At 38.5% G+C, this 23,377-nt stretch overlaps 1 protein-coding gene across 1 annotated transcript in view; it reads right to left on the bottom strand.

The window, feature by feature from the left end:
* Positions 1-23,338, bottom strand: part of NHLRC2 (NHL repeat containing 2) — a 60,113-nt gene extending 36,775 nt beyond the window's left edge. The window contains exons 1-4 of the mRNA XM_047824625.1: positions 22,950-23,338; positions 19,791-19,943; positions 3,721-4,176; positions 1,813-1,934 (exon numbers count right to left, since the gene is read on the bottom strand). Coding sequence (XP_047680581.1) covers positions 1,813-1,934; positions 3,721-4,176; positions 19,791-19,943; positions 22,950-23,127 — 909 coding nt within the window. The 5' untranslated portion in view covers positions 23,128-23,338. The remainder of the gene's footprint in view (positions 1-1,812; positions 1,935-3,720; positions 4,177-19,790; positions 19,944-22,949) is intronic.
* Between the last annotated feature and the right edge of the window lie 39 nt (positions 23,339-23,377).

Raw genomic sequence — 23,377 nt, 5'->3', positions numbered from 1 at the left:
GAAATCATGACAGACCATGAAATCATGAATCCTACGAAAAGGTCTGCCTAAAATAGGCTTCTTGGACAAATAAATTTAGAACCAATTCACAGATATCCCCCTACTAACGTATTCACAATATATTAACATATTAAAGTCTCTAAGAACAAAGTCTCCAAGACTTTAACAGAATAAATCTGCTTTAATTTGCAAATCCACAAAATCCTTGCCTCATATAACATGTTTTCATATTAAGAGGAAGATACATTAGAAAATGCTTCATTAAATACGTTATTTGCTCAAAAATGCATTCAACAACTACCTATTGAACACCTACTATGGGCCAGACCTTGTTCTAGGTGCTTAAAATTTCAGCAGTAAAAACTTTCATGCTTTCATGGAAATTTACCTTGTAATGGTATTACAGGTTCTATCCATGTTGTTTTCCTATCATATGAAGTGATAATATTGTCAAATGGACACAAATATCAAAAGGGAGAAAAAGTGAGAAAAGCAAGGAAGTATCTGAAACAATGTGTTTACACAGGATGGGTGAGATGAACTTAGTTACTTATTTTCTAAATAGACAGCAACTTAAAGACCAATGGATTATAGCCAAAATATTCACTCATATGAAATGTTTAAAATAACTAGGCACTTCTACAATGGGATACTATGCAGTCATATCATTCATATGACTAATACGGAAAACAAATTTAAGGAAACTGCAGAAGAGGGGCGCCTGGGTGGCTCAGTCGGTTGCGTGTCAGACTCTTGATTTCAGTTCGGGTCATGATCTCAGGGTTGTGGGACCGAGCCCTGCGTTGGGCTACATGCTGAGCATGGAGACTGCTTAAAATTCCCTCTCTCTCCCTGCCTCTCTCCCTCTCCCCGACTCATGCTCTCTAAAATAGTAATTTAAAAAACCACAGAACATTATGTACATACAATATGCCTCATTTGTTTAAAAAAGGATTCTCTAGAGACAGTCATTTATTTTTATTTTCTTAATTTTTATTTTAGAGAAGGAGCATGGTGGGGGAGGGGCAGGGAGTGAGATGGCGGGGAGCGGGCTGGGGGAGAATCTTAAGCAGTCTCCTTGCTCAGCACTCAGCCAGCCCAACATGAGGCTCGATCTCACGACATTGGGATCATGCCCTGAACAGAAATCAAGAGTTGGGACACTCAAGCAACTGAACCACCCAGGCATCCTTAGAGGCAGTCTTTTAAATACAAATTTATTTGTATAGGACAGAAAAAAATCACTGAAAAGACAAAAATTTTAACAATGGGGAAACTAAGATAGATGGTATGAGCCTTTCTATGTATTTTTTAAATACATTTTTAAGTGTATTCATTTTTTAAAAGACCATATATAACTTTTATAACGAAATAATACAAATTTTAAGATTGACTTACATGTATTTCTGGGCAAAGCATAAAAGGTGAAGGGAGGTGGGAGTGGTATGATTTTTCTTCTAGGTTTGAGAAAATTTAACTGAAAAAAGGAGAAAGCACTGCTCTGTCAACAGTGGTTAGGAAAATACTTCAAAATGAGGAGCTTTTAGGTGATTAGCTACTTTGAAACAAAAGGATAAACAACAACAACAAAAGGACTCGATTGGCAGGTTAATCCGTGACAGCTACAGGCTAAGACACAGAAAAACAAGACGCCCAAGAAAAACACTAAAGCAAGTACCTCTGAAAAAAGCTGAATAAAGAGGACTTGAGGTGTTTAAGCATTATCCTCTCATTTCAAATATTTAATGTAGGAAGTAAGTACCAGTTTTTCTAATTAGAAGTATTAAAACTGTATTTAAGATTGAAACTTACCTTTCTTATAAGGTGGTTTTCAGTATCTGCCACATATATGATATTATTCCTTATGGCTACCCCCTGTGGTGAATTAAAAGTTGACTCTGAAAATACTCCATCTTTTCTTCCAGGGTTGGGTCCTAAAAGACAAGATAGCCACAGGACGAATTTTTTCCTCTTAAAAAGTTATCTCAAATTAACCCCCCACCCCCATTTGTTTTTCTTTGTTTCCTTTCTTTTTCTTGCACCTATAGTAGGAAGATGGATATAAACTAGACCTATCGTGGTAATCATTAAAAAAAATTTTTTTTATGTTTATTTATTTTTGAGAGACAGACAGAGTGTGAGTGGGGGAGGAGCAGAGAGAGAGGAAGACACAGAATCTGAAGCAGGCTCCAGGCTCTGAGCTGTCAGCATAGAGCCCAATGTGGGGCTTGAACTCAGGAACCGTGAGATCATGACCCGAGCTGAAGTCAGACGCTTACCGACTGAGCCACCCAGGCGCCCCTCATGGTAATCATTTTTCATAACATATGTAAATCAAACCTCAATGAAGAAAGAAAAACAGTATTTAGAACTGGGATTTTAATATAAATAGCACGATACTTTTACCTAAAGTCTAGTGTTTCCCAAGATCTATTTTTCTTAGGAGTAAGTTTTGCTAATGACAGGGCTTACTGAACAATGGTCACTAGTGCACATTAGTAGCATATATCAGAAGGGAATATTTCTATTTTTTATTATTTTTTTAAGTTTATTTATTTATTAGGCGCCTGAGTGGCTCAGTTGGTTAAGTGTCCAATTTTGGCCCAGGTCATGATCTCACGGTTTGTGGGTTTGAGCTCCGTGTAGGGCTTGGAGCTTATAGCTCAGAGTCTCTTTGGATCCTCTGTCTCCCTCTCTCTCTAACCCTCACCTGCTCACACATGCCCTCTTTCTAAAATAAACATTTAAAAAAAATAAGAAGTTTGGGGTGCCTGGGTGGCTCAGTCAGTTGAGCCTCCGACTTTGGCTGAGATCATGATCTTGTGGTTTGTGAGTTCAAGCCCTGCATCAGGCTCTCCACTGACAGCACAGAGTCTGCTTGGAATTCTCATTCTCTTATTCTCTTTCTCTCTTTCTCTCTCTCTCCCCTCCAACCCCCCCCCCCCAATAAATAAATATTTTTCTGTCAAAATAAATAAAGTTAAAAAAAATCTGTTAAACCACAACTAACCAGTATTTCCTAAGTGTATCTGGCCACAGAATTCTTTTGAAGAAGTATTGTAGAATAATTATTAATTTATCACAAGATAACATTATTCCTAAAAACATGTTTGGGAACGGTAGCTTGCTGCTGGTTTCTCCGTTTAACAAAGCAGAATACTCATTTACACTATTTTGAAAATTATTATAGAATTAAAAACCTTTTAACCATTTAAATTACACCTACTGTAACTAATAATTTTTGAGCAACAGTTCTCATAAGTGCCTGTCTTAAACCCAAACATCAAGTTGCCCAAACAAACACAAAATAAAGAACTCTAGCAAAAATGAAAAAGAAGAAATGTGAAAACTTAAGGAGCTAAGGGAACAATATCTAAGCATACTAAGAATAGCACCAGGGCTTAGAGTAAGGCTAGTTTATTTGCATTAGGAATGCATGAACCCCTACTTTATGGACTAATGCTGTATATGCTACTAAAGCAGAATTGCAAAAAGATGAATTATTTTTCTCTTTGACTATTACATTATTAGATGTCAATTTAGTCTAGATAAATATGATCAATAAGAATGTACTTAACAGATTTTATTAACTATGTAGATGTACTGAGCCCATTTTAGATCTAAAACCAGGGACATATATTTCAATACATTTCCTTGAGCTGTTTTTTTTTTTTTTTACTATAAAATATATTACATATCATAATTAGAAGCAAACTTTACCTCCAATGCTGTACTGAATTTGCCCATTCTTCAGGACGACCAAAATTCTATGATGTCCAGTGTCTGCTATTACCAATCTATTAGAAACATGGTCTACCGTTACTTTGCCAGGAAACAGCAATGGTGAAGGTGGCAAAGAATCTTTATAGAGTTTTATTTCAATTTTATGATTTCTGATCTGTCCCCTGTCTTTATAATATTTTAAAGCTATTGAAGTATATAAAAATAATTTATCTTTGTGTCCCTCTCCAGTTAAAGAAAATAACATATTTCCACGAGGTCCAAGTATGACCAAAGTTGGCCAGCAGGAGACTTCTAGTTCTTGCCAAAGGCTGGCATCTGCATCATTAACCACAGGGTGGGTGATGTTGTATCGAAGAACGGCGCTCTTAATGTTATCCAGGACTTTTTCATTTGGGAACTTAGCCGAGTGAACACCAACAATCAGAAGACCGTCTAAATGGGAAAAAATGTAAGTTAAACATTATGAAGTAATCAACTCTGAAAGTCACCATCTGCACATTAGATTATGGGTCATTAATAAACAGTCCAGAGATTAAAAAAAAAAAAAGGCAGAACTAAAAGTGTCTTCTTCAACTGCATTTAAACACACGTATAAAAAAATGAACACTCAAATATCATGACAATCTTGATAACTACATAAAAATGAGTATGATCAAAATCACATGGCTATTTCAGGATTACACCTCTTTGTGTCTTTTATCTAGACAAAGTTTTAAAAAACACATTAATTTCTTATGAAGATACTGAAATACTGTTATTTTTTCTCCAACTATTATAAGCCCCTTTGAAATTCATAGTGACTATGACTGCTTTTTGTTAATATTTATTGTCACATTATCCTCTTAGGTTTTTCTGGCCTACCCACATTACAAATTAACAGAACAACTATAAGCAAGATGTTTCTATAATATTAAGGTCTTTGATTTATTTAAAATTCCCATTATGTGGTTCCTAGAACAAGCCTTAATTGAAGATAGCAGAAGAAAAAAAAAAAAAAAAAGGAAAAAGTGTTCAGCTGGATTCAGAGAAAAAACTCAGCACTGACTACAGAGGTAATACAATCTCCCAACACACTCCTCAAAACCTATGCACATCAGCATGAAGAAGAAATAAACACACACAAACTGGCAGGTGTAATTTCCTAACAGACCATCCTTCCATTTGCAACTATTAAATCCCAACAAAAACACAGACATCACACAGGTACACATACCCTCATCCCCGCTTGAGGACAGAAAAAAGTAAACAAAAGCAGGCAGATTGTTGGGGGGTGGGGGCATTTCAAAACTTGGAAAACCAAACCATTAAGGGGAGTTTCCAGTTTTATTTTCCCCTTCATGGCTTGGCATTGAAGGTGGACCCCGGTTTGGGAGCAACGCAGGTGGCTAAGACCATGGAAACCCCTTTCTGGCCCAAGGAGCCAGGGAAACTGGAGAGGGTGGGGGAAACCCCAAGGGGAAGAGAGCTGGAGAAGGTGACTCCCCATTTCTGAGAATGAACACTCACAAGTCTCAGCCTGACTCCTCAACTATACACATGTGAGGCAGCCCTACAACAGTACAGCAAAGGCTTAAAGAACCAAGAAGTGGATTGCTGGGCTGATGAAAGGAGACACAGAGCTGATGGAAGAAGAGACGGAACTTTGAGTTTGCACCAACAAAGTTGAATGCCTACAAAAACAACTGACAGATACCAGCTCCAAAACGAAGCAGAAGTTTCAATTAGTAGACAAAACACCATAAAGGAACTCTAACTATGCTCCTTGAGGGAAAGAAAAGCACACTTGAGGGGCACCTGGGTGGCTCTGTTGGTTGGGCGTCCAACTCTTGATCTCAGCTCAGGTCATGATCCCCAGGGTCATAAGACTGAGTTCCAAGTTGGGCTCTGAGCTGAGTGTGGAGTCTGCTTAAGATATTCTCTCTTTCCCCCCTCTGCCAGTCTCCCCCATTCTCACTTGCTATCTCCAAAAAAAAAAAAGAAAAAAGAAAAACACACTTGACATGAATGAAAAAATAGGAAATAAAAATAGAAAAAAGAACTAAATGAAAATTTCAGAACTCAAAAATACCATATTTAAAATAAATTCACTGGATGAGCTCAATGGCAAAAAAGAGATGACAGAGAAAAGAGTCAGTAAACCTAAAAATAGCTCAACGGGAAATTATCCAATCTAAGGAGCACAAAGAAAGAAGACTGAAGAACAAAAATGAACAGAACCTCAGGAACCTGTGAAACAGTTTTAAATGATCTAATGTATGTGGACTTGGACTCACAGGAGGAGAAGACAAAAAGATTGGGGCAGAAAAAATATTTGAAAAATGCCAAAACTTCCAAAATTCATCTGAAGATATAAATTTACAGAAAACCCAGCTATATGGCCAACTACTCTTTGACAAAGCAGGAAAGAATACCCAAAGGAAAAAAAGAGTCTCTTCAACAAATGGTGTTGAGAAAACTGGACAGCGACATGTAGAAAAATGAAACAGGACCACTTTCTTACACCATACCCAAAAATAAATTCAAAATGGATGAAAGACCGAAATGTCAGATAGGAAACCATCAAAATCTTAGAGAACACAGGCAGAAACCTCTCTGACCTCAGCCAGGGCAACTTCTTACTAGACATGTCCCTAAAGGCAAGGGAAAGAAAAACAAACATGAACTATTACAACTTCATCAAAAGCTTCTGCATAGTGAAGTAAACAACCAACAAAATTAAAAGGCAGCCTAAAGAATGGGAGAAGATATTTACAAACAACACATCTGATAAATGGTTAGTATCCAAAATCTATAGAGAACTTATCAAATCCCAAAAACAAACAACTGAGTTAAGAAATGGGCAAAAGTCATGAATAGATACTTTTCCAAAGAAGACATTCAGATGGCTAACAGACATACGAAAAGATGCTCAACATCACTCGTCATCAGAGAAATACGAATCCAAACCACAATGAGACACTACCTCAGCACTGCCCAAATGGCTAAAATTAACAACACAAGAAACAACAGGTACTGGCAAGGATGTGGACGGAGAAAGGGGAGCCCTCTTGCACTGTTGGTTGGAATGCAAACTGGTGCAATCGCTCTGGAGAACAATGTAGAGGTTCCTCAAAAAACTAAAAATAGAACTACCCTACCATCCAGCAATTGCACTATTAGGTATCTACCCAAAGGATACATAAACACAGATTCAAAAGGGTACATGCACCCCAATGTTGACAGCAGCATTATCAACAATAGCCAAACTATGGAGGGAGTCCAAATGCCCCTCAACTGATGAATAAAGAAGATGTGGTATTTATATACAATGGAATATTACTCAGCCATCAAAAAGAATAAAATCTTGCCATTTATAACAATGTGGATGGAGCTAGAAAGTATTAAGTGAAATAAGTCAATCAGAGAAAGAAATACTATATGATTTCACTCATATGTGGAAACAAAACAGATGAACATACGGGAAGGGTAGAATAAAAGAAAAGAGGGGAACAAACCACAAGAGACTCTTAATGATAGGGAACAAACTGAGGGTTGTTGGAGGGAAGTGAGTGGGAGATGGGCTAGATGGGGGATGGGTATTAAGGAGGGCACTAGTTGTTAAATACAAGTGATGAACCACTAAATTCTACTCCTGAAAGTTTTTGCACTGTATGTTAACTAAATAAAAGTTAAATTAAAAAAATAAATGTACAGAATCCAAGAAATTCACTCTAAATAGGATAAATTAAAAGAAAATCATGTTAAGACATAATCTCTGAAAACCAAAGATTAAAAAATAACCTCACAAACATCTTAAAAGAAGATACACAAAACCAACCCAATGATTGGTGGTTAGAGACGGGAAGAAGGGGGGTAGGGAGGAGTGGGAAAAATTATACACTTAAAATTATACACTTAAATGTGCAGTTTACTATGTGTCAATTATGCCACAATAAAGTTCTGAAAAAAAAAATAGCATGAGCTCTGGAGTCAGGCTCCCTATAATCAAATTCTGGCTTTACCACTTGCTGAATTACTTAATCCAATTAAGGCATTTAGCATAATACCTTTTATACATTATAAAAGCTCAAAGAATGTTTGCTATTATTTATTTAAAGTTGTAAATACAAGGACACCCAGGCGGCTCAGTCGGGTTGGTTGAGTGCCCAACTTCGGCTCAGGTCCTGATCTCAAGGTTCGGGACTTAAAGCCCCGCATTGGGCTCTCTGCTGTCAACAAAGAGCCTGCTCCAGATCCTCTGTCCCCTCTCTCTGCGCCCCACCCCCATACTTGCTCTGTCTCTCTCAAAAATAAAAACATGAAAAAAAAAATAAAGTTGTTAAGTACAAAGATAACCAATGAAACAACTTTTTCTAACCAGAGCAATTAGTAAAATAGCAAAGAAAATACATCATGTTAAGAAAAACAAAGAAAACCTAATACATATAATGATTATGCACAATAATAAGTAAATATGAATGGGCTTAACTCAAAAAAAAAAAAATTCGGGGGGGTTCATGGATGGCTCAGTTGGTTAAGTTTGCAACTTCGGCTCAGGTCATGATCTCGTGGTCCATGAGCCCGAGCCCACGCTGGGCTCTGTGCTGACAGCTCGGAACCTGGAGCCTGCTACAGATTGTATGTCTCCCTTTCTGCCTCTCTCCTATTCACACACTCTCTCAAAAAAAAATTTTTTTTGGGGGCGCCTGGGTGGCGCAGTCGGTTAAGCGTCCGACTTCAGCCAGGTCACGATCTTGCGGTCCGTGAGTTCGAGCCCCGCGTCAGGCTCTGGGCTGATGGCTCAGAGCCTGGAGCCTGTTTCTGATTCTGTGTCTCCCTCTCTCTCTGCCCCTCCCCCGTTCATGCTCTGTCTCTCTCTGTCCCAAAAATAAATAAACGTTGAAAAAAAAAATTAAAAAAAAAATAAATTTTTTTTAAAAAGAAAAAAAAAAAGAAAATGTACTGTTGCCTTGCTTTGTGTGTTATTCATATAAAGTCTGTCCTAATTTCCATGTTTTTGAAAGTCACTGTTTTTCCTGGAGGCCCTGAAGATATTTTTTAAACATCTTTAAAATGTAATAGTTTAAAGTAAGATACTTCTTGGGCTGTTCCGTGTCAATTTTCTCTGCTATCTGATAGTACCTTTCAATATGTAGATTCAAGGTTTCTTTTATTGCCAGAGCATTTTCTTGGATTCTAATTTTATGTATTAGTTTTGGTCAGTTGTTTTGATTGATTTTTCTTCAGTCTCCAAGTAGCCTTATGTTGGATCTCTTCTGCTTGTCTTTCATTTCAATCATTTCCTCTATTTTTACTTCTTTAGCTTATTTTCATTCTTTAGGTTTGTTCTTCTCCCCTGATTTAAATGCCCCTTATTACATTTTTATTTGAATTTACTGCCCCTTAGGCACCTTGTAATTTAGTCTTCGTTTCTAAAATAACTTGGACTTTTTCCTTCTATTTCTTTTCTGAATTCAATCAACACTCCTTACCTCTTGCATGGGGGGGGGGGTGTGCATCTCCATTCTTAGTTTCTGAATTTTTAAAAGCATTTTTTATTTTTGAGAGACAGGTTGCGAGCAGAGGAGGGGCAGAGAAAGAGGGAGACACAGAATCCAAAGCAGGCTCCAGGATTTAAGCTGTCAGCACAGAGCCCAACGCAGGGCTCAAACGCACAAACCACGAGATCATGACTTGAGCTGAAGTCGGAGGCTTAACCTACTGAGCCACCCAGGCACCCCTTCGTTTGTGAATTTCTGGTTCAAGATCTTTTTAAATTATTCTTAAACGCTGTTTGAGGATGTGTAACTCAATATGGAGGATTGTGTTACAGTTTTTTTGTGATCATTAGGAATGTTCATCAGCACTTCAACTCTGACTTAACATTTTCAGCTTTTTACAATTTTATATGGATGTGATTTTTTTAATATTCCCACCCATTTTGTGGACAGGGCTCCTAGATTGAGAGTACACTTTTCTGACAGTTCTCTTTCTCTGTGCAGTTTCATTTTTGGATAGCATTGTTGCAAGAAGGGGTTGATGTGTATTTTCTTATTTTTTTTTTCCCCTGCAAGATCCTCAACATTTTGGTTTTGTTTTTTGGGTTTTTTTTTGTTGTTGTTGTTTCTTTGTTTGTTTAAGTAGAGGATCTTCCAGGGGAAACCCCATCTCTAGGTCTCATTCCCTCCAAGAGGCAATGCTGCTCTGAGGCTTCTGTTCTTAGGCCCAAACTCTTTCAAGAGCTGGTGCTATGATCCAAACATGTGTTCAGTATTTTGCACTTAGTGGTGGAGTTTCTCTTTCTACTGGTAAGGGGGTTACTCTGGGCTTAGCCCAAGACCTCTAAACCACTCTCCTTTTTTTCCCCATGGGGTCTTTTCAAATTCCCCCCATCCCTGTTCTAGCACCTGCAGGCTTCCAGCAAGAGGACCTTTAATGGAATTCAGTTTATTTCTCAAATTACAGGTAGTTTGGAAGCATGATATTCTCGGCCTCCTAGTATTGCTGAAGGCACGATCAAGTGTGGTTTTGTTTATTCTCCTTGTTTTTATGTTTGAGGGAGAGGAAAAGATAAGTGGGGAGATTCAAAATTAGGTGGCCTCCATTCTCCTCCAAAACCAGAAATGGGAGAGAGAGATTTCGGTTTTCAACATCAGGTATATTGAGATATAATTTACTTGAATTTTGTCCCTCAATACTTTGTTAATTGGTTAAATAAAATATAACTAAATCCTAAAACCAGCCTGTTACTTAATGGAGAAAAATAGTAAGTATTTCCAAATGAGATAAAGAACAAGGCAAAGATGCCCACTGTCTACTACTATTAAATAATGAATGGGGGGGGGCGCTATTAGCCAACAAAATTAGACAAATCGATTATAGAGATAAGATTTGGAAAATTTCTTTGCAAATAACATAGCATGTTAGGGGAACCTCAGAGAATCAATTACAAAACTAAACAAAATAGTAAAAGATTTAGGAAGCAGAACATAAAATAACAACAAAAAAGAATACAAAATTAACAGATAAAAATCAACAGCTTTTATATACCTATACAATAGCCAGTTGGGAGTATAGAATGGTAGACAAAACCCCACTTACAATAAATAGCCACAAAGACAAGAAAAGATTTTCAAACACATTCTAAACTGTAATTTAAAACTACACCAAAGGGTACCTGGCTGGCTCAGTACAGTATGCAACTCTTGATCTTAGGATCATAAGTCTGAGTCCCATGTTGGGCGTAGAGTTTACTTAAAAAATAAATAAAACCACACAAAGATACCATTTTTTTTTAACCTATTAGATCAGTACAAATTAAAAAAGTGTGTCAACCATACACAAAAATAAACTCAAAATGGATGAAAGAACTAAATGTGAAACAGGAAACCATCAAAACCCTAGGGGGGAAAACAGGCAACAACCTCTTTGACCTTGGCCGCAGCAACTTCTTACTTGACACATCTCCATAGGCAAGGGAAATAAAAGCAAAAAATCAACTACTGAGACCTCATCAAGATAAAAAAACTTCTGCAAAGCAAAGGAAACAATCAACAAACCTAAAAGGCAACTGATGGAATGGGAGAAGATATTTGCTAATGACCTATCGGATAAACGGTTAGTATCCAAAATCTATAAAAAACTTACCAACTCAACACCAGCAAAATAAATAATCCACTGAGAAAATGGGCAGAAGACATGAATAGACACTTTTTCAAAGAAGACACCAGATGGCCAACATATGAAAAGATGCTCAACATTGCTTATCATCAGGGAAATACAAATCAAAGCCACACTGAGATACCACCTCACGCCAGTCAGAGTGGGTAAAATGAACAAATCAGGAGACTATAGATGCCGGAGAGGATGTGGAGAAACGGGAACCCTCTTGCATTGTTGGTGGGAATGCAAACTGGTGCAGACGCTCTGGAAAACAGTGTGGAGGTTCCTCAAAAAGTTAAAAATAGAACTACCCTACAACCCAGCAATAGCATTACTAGGAATTTATCCAAAGTATACAGGAGTGCTGATGTATAGGGGCACATGCACCCCAGTGTTTACAGCAGCACTATTAACAATAGCCAAATTATGGAAAGAACCCAACTGTCCATCAACTGATGAATAAAGATGTGGTTTATATATACAAGGGAATACTACCCAGCAATGAGAATGAAATCTTGCTATTTGCAACAACGTGGATGGAACTGAAGGGTATTATGATAAGTGTTATGAAATAAGTGATATGAAATGTCAGTCAGAAAAAGATACCAAGTTTTCACTCATATGTGGAAGTTGAAAAACTTAACAGAAGACCATGGGGGAAGGGAAGGGGAAAAATAGTTTCAAACAGAGAGGGAGGCAAACCATAAGAGACTCTTAAATACCGAGAACAAACTGAGGGTTGGTGGGGGTAGGGGGCCAGGGGGCAAAGAAACGGGGTCATGGGCACTGAGGAGGGCACTTGTTGGGATGACTGCTGGGTGTTGTATGTAAGCGATGAATCATGGGAATCTACTCCCAAAGCCAAGAGCACACTGTATACACGGTATGTTAGCCAACTTGACAATAAATTATATTAAAAAAAAACACAAAAAACATGTCAATACATTTTACTGGAGCAGCAGTGGGAAAAGAGGCACAGTCTAGGAACACAAACTAGTACAACCCTCCTGGCTCACAATGTGGCAATACTCAACAAAACTATATTATACGCATTTAACTTTGACCCAGAAATCCCACCACTAGGAATCTACCCCCAAGATATGCCACCAGCAATACAAAAACATACCATGAGGTTATTCACTGTAACTGCTAAATATTGGAAACAACCTAAGGGCCAATACATAGGACAGGACAGTGAGTGAATAAATTCTGGTGTACACAGACATACACACACACACACACACACACACACACACACACACACACACAAAATGGAGTTCTATAAAAATAATCAGGAAATTCTCTATATGAAGTGGCCTCCAGGATAAATTGTTATATTAAAAAAGCAAAACACTTAAAAACATCTACAGTAGGTCACTGTTAGTATTTTTTAAAATTGTTTCTTAATGTTAATTTCTTTTTGAGAGAGGGAAACAGAGCAGGAGCAGGGGAGGGGCAGAGAAAAAGGGAGACACAGAATCCAAAGCAGACTCCAGGCTCTGAGCGCTCAGCCCAGAAGCCCAACATGGGGCTCAGACTCAAAAGCAGTGAGATCATGATCTGAGCCGAAGTCAGATGCTGAACAGTCTTAACCACAGGTGCCCCAGTATTTTTTTTTTTTAAAGAGAAATAAAAAAATAGAAATCATGTTGGAAAGGGATGGAAAGAATGGGAAACTAGAAACAGGTAGAGGGGTGCCTGGCTGGCTCAGTCGGTTAAGTGTCCGACTTAGGCTCAGGTCATGATCTCGCGGTTTGTGAGTTCGAGCCCTGCTTCGGGCTCTGTGCTGACAGCTCAGAGCCTGGAGCCTGCTTCAGATTATGTGTCTCCCTCTCTCTCTGCCCCTCCGATGCTCATGCTCTGTCTGTCTCTGTCTCTCAATAATAAATAAATGTTTAAAAAAAGAAAAGAAAAGAAACAGGTAGAGAGATGGGTAGATGGAGCTATACTTTCTGTATAGTTCTGACTTTCAGGACCATGCTAAGATTTCACATACTCAAAAACAAATATAATCAACTAAAAATACAAACAGAAACAAATGAATCTAGCTGTACTTCAAACGAACAACATAACCTCATGGGGAGTGGGGAGGATTAGTCTAAGTAATTTTTAACTAGTTGGGAGGGACTAGAAGCAAAGACACCCCAGTAGCAATGAGTGCAGGATGTACCCAGATCTTGGGTTTCTCAAACCCATTCCCAATATTCAATACTAAACAGAATCAGAGCTCTTTGGAGAAATGGCTGATTCACGGAAGGGGCTGGGAAAGTATAAGAGGAATCTTTAAATATTTTGTTGTGACAAGGAAGTGTTCGGAGAATGAGAAGCATGGATCAAAAGGACACAGGTGACAGCTTGAAGAGGATCCCATTCATCCAACAGGGGCAATATGAATATCTAAATAATGACTTACAGCCCAATGAATTAAGAATCCAAGTCATGTCTCTCTATATTTTACATGTGTGATATACATACATACACACTATGTACCAAAATATACATCCATCCATCTATTCCCTCTGATCAACATAGCCAACACTTGTTCGAAGAAGTGAAGGTTAATGGGAGATGTTTGCCTTTAGAAGGTGTTAACTAAGTGAAGAGAGCAATGAAGGAGATTCCATGGCGACAAAACATGGAAGCCAGAGTGTATGAACGATGGAGGAGACTGAAGAAGTGACTAGGACAGGGAATGAAGGGGAGCAAAGGATTTAAAGGATCTAGGTTGTTAGCCCGAGGAGTGATGGAAGGCATATGGATAATGAAGTGCAAGTCTCAGAGATAATTTACACCAAACACATGACTTTCCCCTCCAAACCTGTCCTTTCTATAGTGTTTCCTTTCACCAAATGGCACCGTCATCTGTCCAATTATACAAGCCAAAAACCTACCTAGGATATCTCTGTTATACCAAAGAGCCCTCTCTCATCACCCATATTTAATCCATGACCAAATCTTATTAACCTTATCCCTCTATAACTAGTTTCAAGCTATTGTCATGTCTCATAGGAAGCACAACAGCCTTGTCACAAATCTCTCACATCCAGTCTTGTCCACTAATTAGTTACCTACCCAGGAGTGGGACTGTTTTTTTTTTAAATGTTTGTTTATTTTTGAGAAAGAGAGAGACAGAGACAGAGCACGAGTGGGGAAGGGGCAGAGAGAGGGAGACAGAATCCAAAGCAGGCTCCAGGCTCTGAGCTGTCAGCACAGAGCCTGACATGGGGCTCGAACCCAAAAACTGAGATCCTATGACCCGAGCTGAAGTCAGAAGCTTAACCGACTGAGCCCCTCAGGTGCCGCAAGAGTGGGACAGATCTTGAAACAATCACAAATCTCATCCTGTCACCCTCTTCCAGAAAATCTGCCATTGTTCTTTGTGTAAAAACTAAATCTCATCTCCCCAGCATGTTCTCCACGCCTTTCTTCCCCTCCCCTCAGGGTGTTAGAGCAACCTGGCCTTCCTTCAGTTCCTCCAGAATATCATTATTCCTCTTGCTTTAATGCCTTAACACACAATCCTCCTTTGGCCTGGAATGTTCTTCACCCTTTCTCACCTAGTAAAGCCATACTTTCCTTTTACATCTCAAGCTTAATTTTCACTCTTAAGAAAGCTTTCTTTAATTCCTCCAGATTAAACTCCATTATTTGTTTTCATAGCACCTGTCATTTTTCTTCTTAGTACTAATCAGAAATTATAAAAATATTTGTGAGTATCTGATTATAAGTCTTGCCCTTGTTAGACTGTAATTCCTATTAATTATTTAGGGACCATGCATGTTTTATTATTCACTAGCACAGTACTTAGTAGAAAATAAAATGATGAATAGACAGGGCATAAATACTGAAGAAATTTATATATCTATACAATATATAAACCATATTATATTGTCTAAATAGAATATCTATATTAATCTACAAAGACAATTGCCAAGTAACAATGCCTCCCATTTTTTCAGTGTCAATAACCTTAAAGTATGGAGATTTTTCTCAAGCTATTTTGCTTTTTATGTTAATTGTACACAATAAAAATAGAATGTCAAAGATTCTTCACTTTATGAATATTTTGAGAGCACAGGGATCAAAACACTCCATTTAAAATAAATTATAGAAGGAAAGGAAGAGACGGAGAAGGAAGGAGGAGAGAAGAGAGGGAGGAAGGGAGGGAAAGACAAGCTGTATAAAAAGAATAACTGCTTCTAAAATATCAGTAATAAAATAACTTCAAAAACTCACTTTGAAATCTTCAAAGGTCTTGTTTTTCAGAGATATAGATATACAGAATTGTACTAGATTATAATTATATACAGTAATATGTACAACATTGTATTTTATACACTATATACTAGAGTGTATAGTTAATCATAAACATTGTAATAACCTACTTAAATGGAAGATTGAAAACGGTTGAGTTTTACAGGTTACAAAATTGTAGATGGAGACATTTTGAGATCTAAAAGACAAGCATGACACTTTACTGGGCAAGAAAGGATAACATTATTCCAAGCAGAATGAATGCTAAGTGTCAGGGCCTTAAGGCAAGAGAAACAGGGACACTGAGGAACCCGGGAGGCCAGAACACCCTGAGGGGAGAGAAGGGTGTGGAGAAGCAGGATTTTAGGTCTCATACTGAGAGATGCAACCATGATGTGAAAAGATCAAAATCACTGAACACTAAAGCACAAAGCCAAAGCATTTGAAATTTTTTTTTAGAATTTCAAAAACTGACCCTGCATTACCCTGCATCTCTCCTGAAACATCCTAAACTGACCAATATTTTCATATTTTAACTATTTTAATGTTTTTATTTTATTTTTGAGACAGAGACAGAGCATGAACAGGGGAGGGCCAGAGACAGAGGGAGACACAGAATCTGAAACAGGCTCCAGGTTCTGAGCCGTCAGCACAGAGCCCGAGGTGGGGCTCGAACCCAGGAACTGTGAGATCATGACCTGAGCCGAAGCCGGACGCTTAACCGACTGAGCCACCCAGGCGCCCCTTACTTTAACTATTTTAAAAACAGAATAATATAGGTACTGCTGCAAAACGAAAATAGAGTGTGCAGACACGAGTTAACATGGCATGCCTGCCTGGTATTCTTCCAAGGTCTGCTTATAAGGCTGGCCCTTGCCTGGATTTCAGGAGGGTTCCTGAGATTCTCAGGATGGAGAAGAGTGTCTCACTATGCCTAAACTGTTGGTACAAATAATATGGTTTATGCTGAACCCTTGCTTTCCTTCTGGGACTCTAGAATCTTCATACATGCCACCAGGCAGAAGCTGCCTATTTGGCCAGCCCCCAGTAAAAACCCCGATTGCTGAGTCTTTAATAAGAGTCCCTGGTAACATCTCAAATGTGCTCTAACAACTCTTTGCTGGGAATTAAGTGGTCTTGTAGGACTCCACTAGGAGTGGAGGTCTTGTGTTTGGTCTCCCCTGGACTTCTCTCATGAGCACCTTTTCCTTTGCTGCCTCCACTCTGTATCCTTTAGCTGTTAATAAATTACAACAGTGAGTTCTCCTAAAGAATTACCGAACCCAGGGAAGGTCTGGGGAACTCTGATGCACAATCAAATTACATACTGACTCATAGAAAGGTTTAGTTTCATTATGAAATTAGAACTGCATTCTTCTAATTTTTAATAAAGTATAAAACAGAAAAATAGCATCTCCCCCATAGTGAGAATGCAAGCATTTACCTGGTGGTACTCTGGTGTTTACGTTAATTCTGATTTAATTATACATTAGCATACACCTAGGAGTCACATTTTAAAATATGTCAAATATTAGGGAATATAGTTTCCCTATAGGGAAAATAGTTTCTCTAATAAATGTTTTCTTATAAAACAAGAGTACTTGTCCTCAATAGCCATTGGGCTACATGTGGATATTATATAATAACATGCCATTAAGGTACCCAGCATAAAAGGCAAAAACATGTTTATAAACTCTCAAGTAGAAACAGAAAAAAAACAGAAACAAAAACCACCTAAGGTACCTGTCAGTCTAATGTAAACATGTGCTGAATTACTATGCATTAATTACAAGCTTAGGGCAGTTACATTCTTAAATCTTTGAAGATAAGAGCCATTCATTACTATTAAATATCTTTTTACTTTAGACTCTGGCATTTATAATGTCTCATGCTATTAGGAAAATGATGCTGGTCACCGTTACAAACTTGATTTTAAAAGCTGTTTTAGAGCAGAAGGAACTGGGTCCTAATTTGGACCCCTTTCAGGCTGTTTTTGAATTAATAAGCACTTCCCTCACTTAGCTGAGCATTTCTTGCTTACTGATAAAATGAACTGAATACTCCATGGAATTTAAAATAGGCTGCTGAATGTCACTTCAAGAACTATTAGCATTGCTGCAAACATGTTCAGAAACAGAGCAGATAGTAACGAGACAAGACACATCGCTGTAAGAAAGCATATTAATTTAGTGACAGCTTATTGAACTTTCAGGTGATAATCTCTGGGTATGCCTGCTTTTGTGAATATGAATTGAATATATCTTTTCAGCAATATAAAAACATTTCTAAGTTACTAGCATTTTCATAAAGTAGCATATTATTGAACACGTCCTTGAAATTACATTGTTGGGACCACTTCAAGTATTTTACTTTTCACAAGTATATGTGGATGCAAAACTAGTTTTTATTTTTTGTCACGATGTGCTATAAGAATGATGCTTCCAGTAAACTGGTAAAAAGGTTACAAGGATCCATTCCAAGAAGTTTGAATTTGCTTCGGGTGTGGAATTAACCAATTAAGTTACCAAATACAGTCTTTTAGGGATGGTCTTAAGGATGGAAACAGTTCACTGGGATTCTTAACCCAGATCTGCAGCGCCTTTCTAAAACACAAATCTTACTGTCATCCTCTTATTAAACCAACAAACCAACAAACCAACAAACCAAAAGCAACCTGAAACACCTCAGTATCTTCACTGGAAGACAAAGTCCAAGCTATTCATTCTTAATAACAAGACCCTTCACAACTGTCTGCACCTAATGTACCTTCCTCTCCTTTTGTCTTTCCCAGGAGCCCCTACAATCTTGCCCCACTGAACTATCATTTACCTCTCCCCAAGAAACCTACTTTTCCATGTCTCCCTGCTTGTCTATCTGTTGCTTCCTCCTGCTCCTTTTTCATTTGCAGCTGTACGCCTGCCTGCTCATTTTTCAAGTTCCAGCCTGTCTCCTCCTGAGAAATCTTTTCCAATGCTTCTAGGCAAAGTGAGTTACGCCTTTCCTCAGGTTCCATAATGCTTTTTATTCAACTCTGTTGCATATTTCCTCAGTTAGCAGAGTACCCTGCACATACTACATGCTCAATAAATATATTTATTTATAGGAGTTTGGCCAAGACACACAGGCACCCCAAACTAGTAGATAACGAGGCGCTCTTATTTCTTAAATCAATACAGATGAAATTTTGAAAACATAAATTAGTTCCCAGGAATACTGGAGTTCTTGATAAATCTCAGTGACTGGCAATTTCAAGATACAATATATTACAATTTGTAAGCATCGGAGGTTTTACTTGCACTGAAGATTTTAACCTATCAGTCCCTTTTTTTTTTTTAATCACTCCCTTTTTAAAACCAAGATATCTTTCAATTCTGTGCATGTATACTCTATTCTGATTTTTACTCTAAGATCATTGACCCTCTCTCCTTTTTAATCACTCCAAGTGTGAAGCTTCCATTAATTTAAGCCTAATTAAATGGAACCTTTAATTAGTTTCATTCACCCCATATGCTCTCTTTTTCAGAAAAAAGTAAACAAGAAGAAAAAGATCTGAAAAAATTTCAGTTCTAAAGCAAATACTAAGTATAATCTCTTACATCTTCAGAATTTATAATACCATAAAAGAGGATTTCCTAGTGTGCTTTGGAAAACATTAACCTTTATAAGTCATTTTTTAATAAAATAGGGTCAAAGAAAAGGTATCTGCTATAATATTTTGCATTCCACTGTATGCATTTGAAATGAAAGGAAGTCGAATCACATTTTCTAATAAGAACTTTTATCTTTATATCTTAGTGCGAAGAGTGTAAGATTAGAAACACAAGTTTCATTTGTTCATAGAACAAATTTCGGTTCAGTCTAAATATACAAGACAAACTTTTAAAAATACTTGATCATAAAAGAGTAAATCATGACCTAACCTCAGAGAAGAAACATAGATTAAGTCTGGTTCTCGAGGAAGGCAAACCATTATCTTTAAGCGTAACTCTTCACGAAAAAGTGCATGGAGTCCTTAAATCATAGATTAGAAATTACTTCTGCAATCGTTGAAGTCGTGCCAAATGTTCCTTCTCCTATAAGCAAATGAGTCAGCCACTACTCCAGTGCCCACACCGGGACAGTCTGTTAGAAACCAATTAAAGGGCAGGTACCTTTATCAGGGTATGTGTGCTCTAATGCATGAAGATCAGGCAGTAGATGAATGCAGTTTATGCAGCAGTAGGTGAAGAAATCAAGGATGACTACTTTTCCACACAGATCCTTGTAGACAGAAATAGGTTCTTCAGTGTTCAGCCATTCTAATCCTGAAATTTACAAAATAAATTACGATAAAAAGAAAAGGCAAAGATAATTTATCTAAAACTTTCCATTAAAACATAAACCATTATTATTTCAAGGAGGGGATAGGGCAGTGGGGCAAGATGGGAAAGACGCTATTATGGGGCAATATGCAAACGTAGTAAGAAAAAGCTACTAAATTCTTTCAGAAATAAAATAGTCTGTGTGTGAAAGAAAACAAGATCAACGCATGTAGGTAAAAACAAGAGTCAATATCAAATATTAAGAGGACCTAAGTACACAATCAGGTTCAAAGGAGCTTTTTAGAAAGAAGCTCAATCTTAAGAACAGCAAGACAGGACTAAATTCAAAAAGGAACAAAGTGTTAAAATACAAAGATAAACATACAAAATGTCTAATTTCCTAAGAACTAAAATGCTCTGGATTTGAAGGAGGCCTTAACCACAAAATATTTCAAATGCAAAGTTAAGCAAAATACACTATCACAGATTTCATGGAGGCAGTATTAACACTGATGAAGAACGGGTTTGCCTCCCTCCAAAGAAAAATGGAATCTCATTAATCTGTACTTTTTAAAATCAGAATATATAATTGCTTGAGTAGGACTTACAATTTTGTTAATAATTAAAAGATTTTGTTAAATATTAAAAGCACAGCTAACCAATTTAGAAAAACAAAGATAATGAGTTTGTGGTTTATAAGTAAATGCAGCCACTAAAACCGTTAATTGTACCTCGGAGCAGGTATCTGGAAATATTTTATAGAAATTGAAAGCCAAAGTTAGGTGGAAGAAGTGTATAATAACAGCTAACGCCTGATAGCAGTAACCAGAGTTACTCAATTTAAACAAAATTCTAAAAAAAAAAAAAAAATTGAAATCAAACCAGTATTTCTGCTTTAATAGTCCAACTTAGTGAGGTTTTAGGTGAGAGTGAGCTCTTAATTACGCATTTTTCTAAAGTGTTAATTGCATACCAGATCAAGTAATCACATAAAACCTCAAACTAATGTATATTTCATATCTTAATGGCAAAATATTTATGAATCTGTCTTTTAAATTTATTTTCTGTAGTCGAGTGACTTAGATTGGGGGGTAAGGAAACTATTATTAAATATCTGTTATTTTCTTACCATGCTTAATCAATTTTACAGTAACAATGAATATAATTTTTAAAAGCTGCCAACATTTGGGACACCTGGGTGGCTCAGTCAGTTGAGCTTTGAACTCTTGTTTTCGCTCAGGTCATGATCTCACCATTGGTGAGTTCGAGCCTCACATCAGGCTCTGTGGGGACAGTGCAGAACTGTTTGGGATTCTCTCTCTCTGCCCCTTATCCACGTGGTGTCTCTGTCCCTCTCAAATTTTAAAATAAGCTGCCAACATTTATTGAGATCTCCTATGAACTAAGAACTTTAGATATATTACCTCTAACCCACATAATTAACCTGAAAGGTAAATACTAGGTTTATTTTATAAGGTAGTAAAGTAAGGCTTGGAGAAATCAAGTAACTTGCTCAAAGTCATGCAGCTAACAAATGAAATAACTAGGACTTAACCCCAAATCTGTCTGAATCCATCCATTACACCACAGTTTCCCATAAACACTTACGTCTTTTAAGAAATGAACAAAGCATACTGTTTGCGTTAGGTTTATGACTTCTCGATTATAGTTCACTGATAAAGAAACCAAAGAAAAACTCTTACCTAATACTCTGAGCTCAATAATCAGCTCCAGCAGAAAATCTGATTACGTCAAATACGAAGCCTGAATATTTTGTTATATTATTTATGAATCACGAAGGTCAAATCTCATGGTAATAAAATACACCCAGTGTAACTATAAACAAGACTAGAAAACAAAAACATTGCCCCCAAACCTCACTGGTGACTAGTTTGTAACACTGTACTATGTAATTTCTTACAAAGTTTTTTTTTTTTTAATAAACATGCACATATGTATATAATCTCTTTAATTTCTTTGATGGGTTAAGCAGTCACGCACCCAATTCTCTTGTAATAATTCCACAATATTTCAAATCCAGCCTAGGATTAGCAACAGGAAAAAAAAAAAAAAAACATTTTTGAAGCTAGGAGCAAAAGGCTTGGAAAGACACGTGAGACTCTGTTGTCAGAGGCGAGGTTCCGATATACCTCCCAGGAGATACTGAACCCTGCCATATCCAACCGATTAACTATACATGTGGTTTCAGTGTCATGCCAGGAGACACGCCAACACCAACAAAACAATGCCAGTCCCAACCAAAGAAGGGAAAGTACGGTTTCGTTTATCATAGCAAGATGTGCTTCCCAAATAGCACTACTGCGGGTATCATTTCCCTGGTGTTCCAAGCACTCAAAGAACTGGGATTCACACCCTGTTGACTGGCCATAATTGATTCAGATTTTAAGAATGACAAATGTCACGACTTTGAACGGAGAAGTGTGGCACAGCTAAGATACTTGCCAACCCGGGGTCTGCAGAGTCTGACTTTGGCGATTATTATTAGCTGTGAAGCCTTAAGGAAGTTACTTAGCCTTCCCGTGCCTCAGTTTCCTCAACTATAAAATAAGTCTGTTAAGAAGCCTCGGCGGGTTGTAGAGAAGGTTAATTAGTCCCCTGAGTGTTCACAACGGTGGGTGGCACAGACGTGCTAAGTGTCAGGATGATGCACAGAGGATGGCAATGACGACGCTGGGCAACCAGACTGCAACGACAGGGTGGCATGGACATTTCAATCGTCGCCAACCGGACCCACGAAGCATTCGTGGAATGTCTAAGTTAACACAAGGCCCGGGCAAGGGCTCGGGACACAGTGACGAAAGTGCACGTCCCCGCGCTCCAGAAAACCACCCTCTGCCGCCGCTTCCGGCCCGGGAGAAGCGGCACAGCGGGCGAACCGCCCCCGCGCGGCCGCACTACCCTGCCTCGCCCCCCGCTGCAGGGGAGGGCGCAGTCCCCGAGGAAGGGGAGGTTCCGGGAGGGGTCCCCACCCCGAAGCCTGCCCCTCACCTTCCGGAAACTCGGGCACTGACAAGTCCTGCTCCCAGCCGTCCACCTTCTGCAGATACTGGTAGACCAAGCTGTCCTTCTCCTCCTGGGTGACGGCGTCGAGCAGGGCGTACTCCAGAGATGTCTGAGCCGGGAGCAGGCCCGCGAGGCTGGAGCCCCGGGCGCCGGGGGCCGCCATGTTCTCTCCGGACAGTCCAGAGGCGGCAGCCGGGCCCGCGGGAGGGTCTCGTGCAGGGAGAGAGGAAGCGCTTACGGTCCTTTGGTTTCAAAACGGCACATTCGCTTCACGCTCCCCTAGCCCCCACTGCACGCAAACGACACCGTTTCTTTTGTAATCATGCATTCCGATGCTAAGGTACCAAGTGTTGCAATTCCCGGGCCCGTAATCTAGCCACCGGCCCAAGCCACCCCGCCCCTTCCAGAGCCCC

This window comes from Prionailurus viverrinus, chromosome D2, assembly GCF_022837055.1.
Source record: "Prionailurus viverrinus isolate Anna chromosome D2, UM_Priviv_1.0, whole genome shotgun sequence".
In the NCBI taxonomy this organism is placed as follows: Eukaryota; Metazoa; Chordata; class Mammalia; order Carnivora; family Felidae; genus Prionailurus; species Prionailurus viverrinus.
The sequence above is the reverse complement of the archived record's forward strand: the minus strand, read 5'-3'. Positions and strand labels throughout refer to the sequence as shown.